Source organism: Calidris pugnax, unplaced genomic scaffold (genome assembly GCF_001431845.1).
Source record: "Calidris pugnax isolate Ruff unplaced genomic scaffold, ASM143184v1 scaffold34, whole genome shotgun sequence".
NCBI classification, from domain to species: Eukaryota; Metazoa; Chordata; class Aves; order Charadriiformes; family Scolopacidae; genus Calidris; species Calidris pugnax.
Window position 1 is genome coordinate 2,080,206 of NW_015090771.1, and position 10,946 is coordinate 2,091,151.

The window sequence follows — 10,946 nt, forward strand, 5'->3', positions numbered from 1 at the left end:
TACTTCCTTAAAAAATATCAGCGTTGGGGTTGATCACGCTCGGCCACATCCACACGGAGGCAAACAGCAACGGGTTGTCTTTCTGTTCTAGTCACAGATACGGAAGCAACTGGAGCAGCGTGAGGCCACCCTCAGCTCCTAGTGGTTCCCCCCGTGGCAGGAGCTGCCGCTTTGCCGAAAGGGAAGGCGTCGCTTACCAGAGGGTGGTCTCAGGTGTCTCCGTGACTGGCAGCGGGCACGTGTGTGGGTCTGTGCCTGCAGATGGGTGCTCACCTCCAGCTCTGCATCCACAGAGCTCCTACAGCCCAGCTCTCTCTGGCTGTTAGTGTGGAGACGGTTGGAAAAATGGGAGGGTTGGTCTGATACACATGGTGCACATCGTGCATGCTGGATCCAACACCTGCTTGCCAATGGCAGGGGCAGTGACTGTTAAAAACTTGGCTGGTTGTTCAGAGCACTCTGGATAATTTATTGTAAGCTCCATCACAACTAACCAACCGTTGGGATGCTCCACAGCCTCCAGCCGGTTATTTAAAGCCCAGTCCTTTCTGGAAACATTAAATACTTCTTTTGTATTACGTGTTTAGGCTCTAAGCCAAAAGAAAAATGACAGAGGTAATTATATTTTTGTAAATAGTGTCTGTATTACAAGCTAGGGAATATTTCAAGGCCCTTTTCCAGGTGATGGATGAGTAAGAGTTTGGTTTTTTTAGATTCATACGGTACAAGATGGCTGCAAGTGAACAGTTGTTTCACGCAGCATCACCCCAGCAGGCTTCTGTGCACACCAGGACTGTGAGAGACAGGCAGCTGGTTCCTCGTGTGCGTATGAGCCCCTTGAAAACAGGCTGGATTTTGTACTTTTTCCTCACCCAGAGAACTCAAAAGGAGGTTTTGTCCAGAACTATGTTCTAGAGTTAAGCACTGCTTGCTTTATATTAAACAACATCAGTACCAGAAAAGCACCAGGTACACTGAAAGTAAGTTTAAAAGAATCCATCTTCTGCATGGCCTGATTTCCATCTGTATTTTGGAAGACTCATACAGATGTGACAGTGTGGTGGCTCGCTACAGAGTTGAGAGGTGGAAGCCCAGTACTTTGGTGCTATAATCAAAATAGACGTTACATTTTGGAAGCCAAGCGTAACACGCTGGAGGGTCCCAAGACCAGCTTGGGCTGGCCTCAGGGCTGACCCAACTGCAAACTTCCTTCTTCTGGTGGTGTGTGTCCTTCTCCCTGCCTAATTGCTCAAGTTTCTGCTGAAACAGCACACACCAACCCCTCCTGCTGTGCAAATGCTGCAGCTCAGGGCTCACACAGTAGGTCAGCATTCAAAAGGTGCCTTTACTGTGACAAGACTGAAGAAATTCTAGATTTGGACGTAGGAATAGCGTTTTATTTCGACTTAGAAATTAAAAATATCTGTAAATATTTTTATACAGACTGTTTTCTGAATAAAATGTCATTATAAAACTCCCAAAGTATTCACGTACTGTTAAAGCTTTGCTCTCCTTTTTCCTTTAAAGAAGTGGCTTAACTGGCATCTCCCATATAGTTAAAAAGCTTTGATGAGTTTGTGTGAGATAGAGACAGCGTAAGGGGAAGAGAGAGAGTTTCCAGCTGCTTCTGTCAAACCAGCAACAGAAAGCTCCAGCCAGGAGTTCAGTTTAAAAGGAAAAGGGTTGAGTGACAACTTTAAATTTCTGTGAGGGCTTTTGAGCCAAGGCTTCCCAGCACTGCTGTTTCCCCCCAGCCTGAGGTGGAGACCTGGGAAGAGCTCGCCCTTAGACCAGAGGTACTCTTCCTGCTGGAAGTCTGCCCTGGAGTCACCAGGAAGGGAATGTGGGAGGGAATGAGGAGGGGCAGGGGCAAAGAGCATTCCCATCCCCAGCAATAGGAAGCCAGTCAGCAGCAATCTCTGCATCAGCATGGGACTCTGCATCACCTAATGGAGACACACCCTGGGTAGTTTTAAGCCCATAAACTCCTGGATTTTGTATTTACAAGCAATTTAGTGACCCGTTCTCTCCACAGAACAGCTGATGTGCTCTAGAGTATTATGGGGCAACAGAAGAGCGGACCAGGCTCTGTCATTTAAAAATACTGTATTTTATTTATATTTATTTACTTAGGAAAACCTAAGGGTAAATAAGCTGAGAGTGTCACCAGTGATGAACCCCCCCCAAAGACTAAGACATGAGATCTTCACAACCATATTACACAAAAAAAACCCCATGAAGAAACGCAGACACTGTTCGGGTGCTTTTATCTGGGCATCAGGAAAACACCTAAAGCAACACCTTTCATAGAAATAGTTTTCTTCTTAGTGGAAGCAGGATGCAGCCAGCATCCAGATTAGTAGCATTCCCTTGCCAAAGTATCACCCAGGTGAGAAAGCCGGGATATTTATCTGATTGTACCGACACATGGCTGCTGGGAAACCCTCTCTGGCAACACTCTGTCAACCACATCTTTGATAATGCTCTACAACCCATCTGCTTTCCAAGACACCGTGGTAGCCGGCCCGAGGATGCGCCCCTCCGCGTGCCCAGTTCCCTGCAAAGCAGGAGAGACCTGTGGGTTGCTCCTCCCAGCCCACAGCATCCGGCCGACGGGGCTCCGCTGGCCGAGCCAAACTCCATGGGAGCTATCTGGGTGGTCTCTCCAGCACTGCACAAGACGAGAAGCGTGGCCTAAAGTAACATCCACCTACAACACACTAGTAGATCGTTTCAGATTCAGTACTATGTACAATTTACTCTTAACTTAGTAGGCTAAGGAGCTGCGGTATTTTCTTCCGAGACGTGTTATTTGACTGAGGATTATTGAATCTTTCTGTCCACTGGGCTGCAGAGGGATGCTGCGCTCCGGCTACACTGTCAGGTTAAGAAACTTCAACTACCTGCCTCAGCTCTTCAAAGAGGGGCGTGAGCTCCTTCTCTAAACTGACAATCAGCCCTGCAAAGACAGAAGAGACAAAACATCCCATCAAACGACGTGACAGAGAAGCCTCTCTCCAAAACCCTGCAGCTCCCTCCCCTCCCAAGTCACAGGCAGTGTTTGCCAAAATGCAAAATGCTTCCCTTTGGGGAATAGCAGGCACGTTCCCCCATGGAAATAGCACTGCAACAGAGGCTGCCTGCAGCCCCCAGCACCAACAGGGGCAGCCCTGCAGCCCAGCTCTCCCCAGAGCTGCTGCTTCCCACAGCTACCCAGGCCCAAGGAAGAATTAAATCTGTGCAAGAATTAAATCCCTTTTTGCTTGTGCTCGTTAGCCAACGCCCTCATGAGCAAGGCCAGGTGCCTCGCTGAAGGATTCCCCCAGCCCACAGAACTGAGAAGACAAAGCCGGGCGTTACTGCAGAACGTGGAACTGATGGAAAGACACCAAAGAACTGGTTTGTACAACACAATCATTGCCCCTGGAGCAGCAAGAGTAAGGTTAATCACAGGAGAAACAGGCTTCTAACAGAATAACAACTTCAGCAAGTCGCCTAAAATGTATACATTTTTACTCGTGCTATTCCCTTCTCTCCCTCACAATACGCTGGCAAAATTCACAGCAGGAGCAAAGTTAACACACCTTGGAAGTAAATTCAGGTAACTTATTCCCAATAATTTAAACACCTGAGCCTTAAGATACTGCAATATTTAAAACACATGTGAAGACATACCTGTGTTGGCATTGCTGCTGGCAATGAAACTTACTACCAAAGGCAAGCGATTGAACTGCACCACCTGCAGGGAGAGAGCACAGCATTTAGCCAGCAGCTAACACCTGCTGGATGTCAGGGCTCTGCCACATAAATTCTTTCAGAAACAAGGGGCCTCCTCAGTTTAAAGGACAAGCAGGAGCAAAAGCCACAGAGCTGACTTTTCAGCCCATCCAATTTGTAAGATTCTGAACACACCAACAGAACTTACACCACAGCACAGGGAGCTGCACATGCAAAACCTGATGTTCCCTCCCTCCCATCTTCTGCGGTGTCAGCCACCAGGAATCTAACTCAGCTGAGACCACACTCTCCACAGGTAACAAGAGGGCAGGCAGGTTTATTCTTCTAAAATACTATTCCATGTACAGCAGCATCTCTTCTTCCATTAATAGGGAACTGGAACCTTGAGCACAATAAGCTACTAGCATCGAGAGGATCAAAGCAAGGTACTCAATGCATACAAACTCATTCATTCATCTATTTATTTTCCAAACAAAGCTAGATACTGTAGGCTAAGCAGTTGGCCAGTTTACTGCAGTCACAATAAAAAGCTCTCAAGGCCGCTAGAACTTCAGAAGGAGCAGAAACATAGTAGATGATGGAATTCAGGACACAAATAACCAGTTTGTAAAAATAACATGAGGGGTATTTCAAAGCTTTGTTACCTCAAAGTTACACTGGCAGCAAGATTAGCTATGAAGTAGGCTGCATGTGCTTATTTATCTTTAGGTATCACTGATTATAAGCAATTCTTGTTTGTAGAAGAGAACATACACCCTTCATAACAGATTCTGAAGGCCACATGAGCAGCACCCGCTCCAAATTCCCGACTACTGCCCGTTTGGAAAACCTGTTTTCAACCAGTAAATCTCAGTTTTGAGAAACATAAGAGAAGCTTAACAAATAGTGCGAAAGTTTAGCTCAGCCATTTAAGCAGCATGAGAAATAAACCACAAATACTTCCATAGCGGCCAGGTGGGAATCCAGCAGAGTTTAAATAACCCTTTCTACCTTCCTCAACGTAACGCAGCAACAGCTCGGGTCACTGAGAACAAACCACACTGAGGTCACTCACCTGGTATGTATTGTAATAGCAGATGATACTTTTGTTTTTAGAGAGTCCTAGTTTACTGCCCTGATCTGTGGCGAGGGCAAAGGTGGAGAGAAAGCCAGGTCGCAGTGCATGTTCTGGAGCATTATCGTTGGCAACTGGAACAAAACAAGAAAATTCTTACCTTTACACAGTATCTCTGACTGCATCACAGGTCTTTATCCAGCTTAGTGCTGTGCCAAAAGCAGATCTGCTGGTGGGGAACACGTAACACACCTCAACGTGCTTCCGCAGCGAGCACAGGATGATCTTTGTGAGCAGCACATCAGTTAATAATCATTATCACTGCTCGTTACACTAGTGTCTCCCCAGAATACCTAGGAAATGGACTTTTCCTTTACAACAGACAGCCCGTGCTGATGTCATTGTGTTGTGAGCCTCACTGCTTGCACTGATTCCAGCCTTGGAATTGATTACTGGCACCCAGTCCCTCAAATGAAAATAGGGTGCAAGTTCTGCTAGGTGTTTAAATACTTTGGGACATGACAAAAAAATCTGCAGTACTTATCTTTGTATTCTTAAACTAGTATACTTATAACATAAAACCATCTTCAACAAGAACTGCAGAGACATGATAAAAACTTTGCAGTACCAAAAAGCAAACTAAATTGGGGCGACGTGTGTAAAAGGTGGATGCAATTGCTTCTAAGCACAGACCAGCCAAGTCAACAAAACACTGATAAGCTATCACGGAATTGTCAGAGTTGGAAGGGAACGTCTAGAGATCATCCAGTCCAACTCCCCTGCCAAAGCAGGGTTGCCCAGAGCACATCGCTCAGCAAGGCATCCAGGTGGGGCTTGAAGATCTCCAGGGAAGGGGACTCCACACCCTCCCTGGGCAGCCTGTTCCAGGGCTCTGCCACCCTCACCCCAAAGAAGTTCTTCCTCAAATATGAGTGGTGCTTCCCATGTTCCAGCTTGTGCACGTTGCCCCTCGTCCTGTCACTCGGAACCACTGAAAAGAGTCCGGCTCCATCATCCTTCACCCCGGACTTTAGATACTTGTGAACATAGATAAGGTCTCCCCTCAGCCTTCTCTTCTCTCCTTCAGGCTTTGCATCAATCAGCCTATGAGTGACTCAAAGATACAAGGACCATACAGTACTCCAACCCTTTTCACCGAGAAAACTTGCTGTGGCCTACGATTATCGAGGACACAAACAAAGGGATAAATTTAAAAGAGGTACATAATCAACTACTGAACTCGAAGTCTAATTTCATCCTTCAGTTTTGGATATCCAGGTATTGGGCATAACCAGAGAAGATTCTGCTGTCCTTTTCCACCCCCTGCTGTTCATTCAGGATTTTGGTTGGTGAGAAGTTACCTTTGATAACAGGCACACCATCTCTATCTGAGACTACAATCGCATGAAGACCTTCAACGCTGTAAAGAAAATGAAGAGACACCACTTTAAAAACAGAGTAGGCAGTAGCAAAGATTTTTTTTTTTGTTTTGTCCTGAACAAAGGGAAGGGGAAAATACGGAAAGAACTGATGCCTTCACCAACTTCTCACTGAAAGGGGCTTGTTCTGTTTAGTACTTTTGTCCTGAACAAACGTGCAGGGAAGGGGAAAATACGGAAAGAACTGATGCCTTCACCAACTTCTCACTGAAAGGGGCTTGTTCTGTTTAGTACAGGTGATCTCTTAGGGCAGCGAAAAGAGAAAATAAACAAGATAAACTACCAAAAACTGCACGGGAGCTTTAGCTTCAGAAAGAGGACTGGCTGACACCGGTGACCAAATTTCGTTAGTCAAGCAAGAGCCTGTGTGTGCTGTCCTTGCTTAACGAGTGCTGGCTTCACGGTGACTGTGCATCACCTCCGACTGTTTTAATGATGCCAGCGACGACCAAAAAGGGAAATCATCCAGGATGAGGCGACGGAGTCACGAGGAATGCCTTTTCCACTCCTCGTCACCACACACCGAACACGCTTCCCTTCTTCTGGGGCCAGCCAGAGAAAAGCTGACACCGTCCTCACCTCCAGGAACCCCCACCTCATTTCAACAACCGCCAGCCCCGCCGAGGAGGCCGCCCCCGGGAAGGGACCGAGACCACCGGGGAAGGAAGGGAAAGGGGGTTTGTGGGTGCTCCCCGCCCCGCCCGGCCCTACCTCGGCTGCCCTCGGCCTCCGCCCGCACGGCCCCGCCGCCGCCGCTTCCCGTTTAAGCCGCTCTCACATGATGGCGCTCCCAACCCGGAAGCGCTTCCCCCGCCTCAGCGGGGCAGGCCCCGCCGGTTCCGCCCCGACAGGCCCCGGGGAGGCCCCGCTTTTCCTCCTCCCACCAGATCCCTAGAAAAGTCTCAAAAAAAAATAAAAATGTGTGTGTGTGTGAAGGGGGGGTATTCCTCAGCGTGTGTCCTCACGCCCGGCATACACAGCGGGGGGAAGGAGGAGGAAGAGAGTTGGGAGCGATGGCGTTTGTCTGCCCAAGTCACCCTGAGGTGTGATGGAGCCCTGCTCTCCTGGAGATGGCTGAACGCCTGCCCAGAGAACCATAGAGTGGTTTGGGTTGGAAGGGACCTTAAAGATCATCGAGTTCCAACACCTCCCACCAGACCAGGTTGCTCAAAGCCCCATCCAGCCTGGCCTTGAACCCCTCCAGGGATGGGGCATCCACAGCTTCTCTGGGCAGCCTGTTCCAGTGCCTCACCACCCTCAGAGCGAAAGATTTCTTCCCAATACCTAATCTAAATCTACCCCCTTCCAGACTGAAGCCACCACCCCTCCTCCTCTATCACTACATGCCCTTGGAAAGAGTCCCCCTCCATCTTCCCTGTAGGTCCCCTTCAGGTACTGAAAGGCCACTATAAGGTCTCCCGGGACCTTATCCCTTAGAGCTAAGGTTTCCCTGGATCCTTCTCCAGGCTGGACAACCCCAACCCTCTCAGCCTGGCTTCCTATGAATCCCTTGTTCTGCTTTGCTTGTGCACGGCTTTTGCTTTACTTATTAAACTGTCTCTATCTCAACCCACCAGTTTTCTCACTTCTACCCTGCTGATTCTCTCCCCCATCCCACCAGGGGGGAGCGAACGAGTGGCCACCTGCCCCTGGGTTAAACCACAACAAGGGGAAATTTCATCTCCAGTTCCAATGACAGCCCTTCTATACACAGAGCAAACTGATGGCAAAAGTATATTCTGCACGAAGCATAACACTGTAACTAAACGTTGTATTTTAAGATTATTTCTAAAAATCCAGAGAAAGCTGATGTTCAGACCTCGCTCCTGCCGGACTGAGAAGTCTTGGAATTATCTTGGAGAAGAGAAGTAAGAGAGGACACTGTAGAGAGGTTGGTGCTGTTCTCTTCTTCCAGGTAATTAGTGATAGAACAAGAGGGAATGGCTTCAAGCTGCAACAGGGTAGGTTTAGACTGGACATTAGGAAAGAGTTTTTCACAGAAAGAGTGGTCAGACACTGGAACAGGCTGCCCGGCGAGGTGGTTGAGTCACCATCCTTGGATGTGTTTAAGAGTCGTTTAGATGAGGTGTTGGGGGATATGGTGTAGGAGAGAACTTTGTAGAGCACGGTTGATGGTTGGACACGATGATCCCAAGGGTCTTTTCCAACCTGAATGATTCTATGGGGAGGAGGGTTTATAATGGCGCATTTCTTTCCTGTATTTATTACATTCGTACTGTTTGCTCCCCAAAGTATCTTGACCATATGCCAAATATTGCACAAAAATTTTATATTTATTCCACGGTACCTTTTTCTCCAGGCTCTACCTGGTGGATTACAAAGCAGTTTTCTCACTTCTACCCTGCTGATTCTCTCCCCCATCCCACCAGGGGGGAGCGAACGAGTGGCCACCTGCCCCTGGGTTAAACCACAACAAGGGGAAATTTCATCTCCAGTTCCAATGACAGCCCTTCTATACACAGAGCAAACTGATGGCAAAAGTATATTCTGCACGAAGCATAACACTGTAACTAAACGTTGTATTTTAAGATTATTTCTAAAAATCCAGAGAAAGCTGATGTTCAGACCTCGCTCCTGCCGGACTGAGAAGTCTTGGAATTATCTTGGAGAAGAGAAGTAAGAGAGGACACTGTAGAGAGGTTGGTGCTGTTCTCTTCTTCCAGGTAATTAGTGATAGAACAAGAGGGAATGGCTTCAAGCTGCAACAGGGTAGGTTTAGACTGGACATTAGGAAAGAGTTTTTCACAGAAAGAGTGGTCAGACACTGGAACAGGCTGCCCGGCGAGGTGGTTGAGTCACCATCCTTGGATGTGTTTAAGAGTCGTTTAGATGAGGTGTTGGGGGATATGGTGTAGGAGAGAACTTTGTAGAGCACGGTTGATGGTTGGACACGATGATCCCAAGGGTCTTTTCCAACCTGAATGATTCTATGGGGAGGAGGGTTTATAATGGCGCATTTCTTTCCTGTATTTATTACATTCGTACTGTTTGCTCCCCAAAGTATCTTGACCATATGCCAAATATTGCACAAAAATTTTATATTTATTCCACGGTACCTTTTTCTCCAGGCTCTACCTGGTGGATTACAAAGGAGCAGGGGGAAAGCAGCACACAGAGGTCAGTGGCGCTTGCACGGCTCCAGTGGGTCCTCAGGAGATGAGGGATACAGCACAGGGGGCTTCTGACTGCCGGTCACCAGGAGTCCTTACGACCAAGCTTCCTCTGGTACAACGGACTGCACTCCATCAACCAGATCCAGACAACTAGGAAGCCAGTACTTTTTCAAGTTACGGCTTCAAGAATTTGTGTATTAACTGATATTTTTTTAAAAAACCAAAATGTTCACTCTTACTATTGCATTTTCATTCTGCTGTCTTTGACAGATCTACAAGAAGAAAGAATAACAGCTGTTTAAGGGATGAATGAAATTTATGGAAGAAACCACCTTAAAAACATATTCTTGCTCTTTCACTTTAATTCTTTTACAGCACTCTTTACAAAATTATATTAAAAATGTATATGACTTAAAGTTGTCTCTGATGCCTATTTAAATCCATCTGTTACATTTTAATGACTATAATCTTCTACCTTTTCTTGGTAACGTGTGAAAAAATCAAGGCCGTTTTAAAAAAAAGTCAAAAATTCAACTTTAATCTTCTTTTTCCTAAACAGTTAGAGAACTTGTTAAGGAAATGTTCATCAGATGCGAACACTGAACTCGCTTGTGACTCAGAATGCTCCATAAATAGAACACGTACTGATGTTGTATTTCAGCAGATGCAAATCATCTCGCTTCTTCATTATGCTCTGTCAAAGTGTCACGCCAAGAGTTTTCAGTTTTTGCAGGACTTTCCTGCTTGTGTTACCTTCAGTTATGACCTGTATTTAATCTAGAATTAAATAAAAAGAGCAAGGACTTAATTCTAGGTAGCTAGAAAAGTTGAGGGATTTTTAGCCACGCTGTTCAAAAGCAGGTTTTTTTTTCTCTTTTCTTTCCAATATCTTATTTTAATGAGAACTTCACCTTCTGAAGAAAGGTCATCTGAAAAGATTCAAGTACTCCACCCTCTTCAATTAGCATCTTGCCCCTAAGATAATTCGTTCTGAACTTCCCAGCAGATTATCTGGTTTTGTTGAAGGAATGACATTTCTGAAGAGAAAGCCTTCAGACTTGAGAAAAAAGTAACAACCACGAGGAGAGAAACACCCACTTGGAATATTAAAAGAACGTTTGCAGGCCGTATTTAGAGCAGGTTACTCTTTATGCTACAGGAAATATCAGCATCCTTCTGCACACTACTGCGTACTTCAAAGTGTGCAACTATTTAATCTCTTAAATGCTAAGTAGCATTTTCCCACCAGTATAAAGATAATATTTGTTTCCTTCTTTGAAAACGGCAATTAAAAAAAGATAACCCAATGAAACGCAGCAGCCTAGGTCTCATTTTTTTGAAGCTGCTGGGACGTCTGCGTTGCCATAGGACACAGCCACTGCATTATTCCAGTTTGCTGAGATGCTGATAGCAATCTAACCGACCCGAGACAGCCCTGCATCCATCCCTTCACCTGCTGCTCAGCTGCAGCAGAAGCCACTGCAGGGCAGACACAGCCCACCCCACTGTTATAAGCAGCTTTGCTAAAACCATCTCTGCGCTCTGACTCCACTCTGCTGGTGTTTGACAAGTGCCTTACAC

The 10,946-nt window shown here is 46.5% G+C and overlaps 1 protein-coding gene across 1 annotated transcript; it reads right to left on the reverse strand.

Moving 5' to 3' along the window:
• Window positions 1-2,089: 2,089 nt before the first annotated feature.
• Window positions 2,090-6,831, reverse strand: LAMTOR3 (late endosomal/lysosomal adaptor, MAPK and MTOR activator 3). The gene is made up of 5 exons (XM_014940387.1): window positions 6,811-6,831; window positions 6,154-6,319; window positions 4,793-4,926; window positions 3,676-3,739; window positions 2,090-2,959 (listed from the first exon to the last, which is right to left on the reverse strand). Exons 1-5 carry the CDS (start codon window positions 6,829-6,831, stop codon window positions 2,886-2,888), a joined length of 459 nt encoding a protein of 152 aa, XP_014795873.1. The 3' UTR covers window positions 2,090-2,885.
• Between the last annotated feature and the right edge of the window lie 4,115 nt (window positions 6,832-10,946).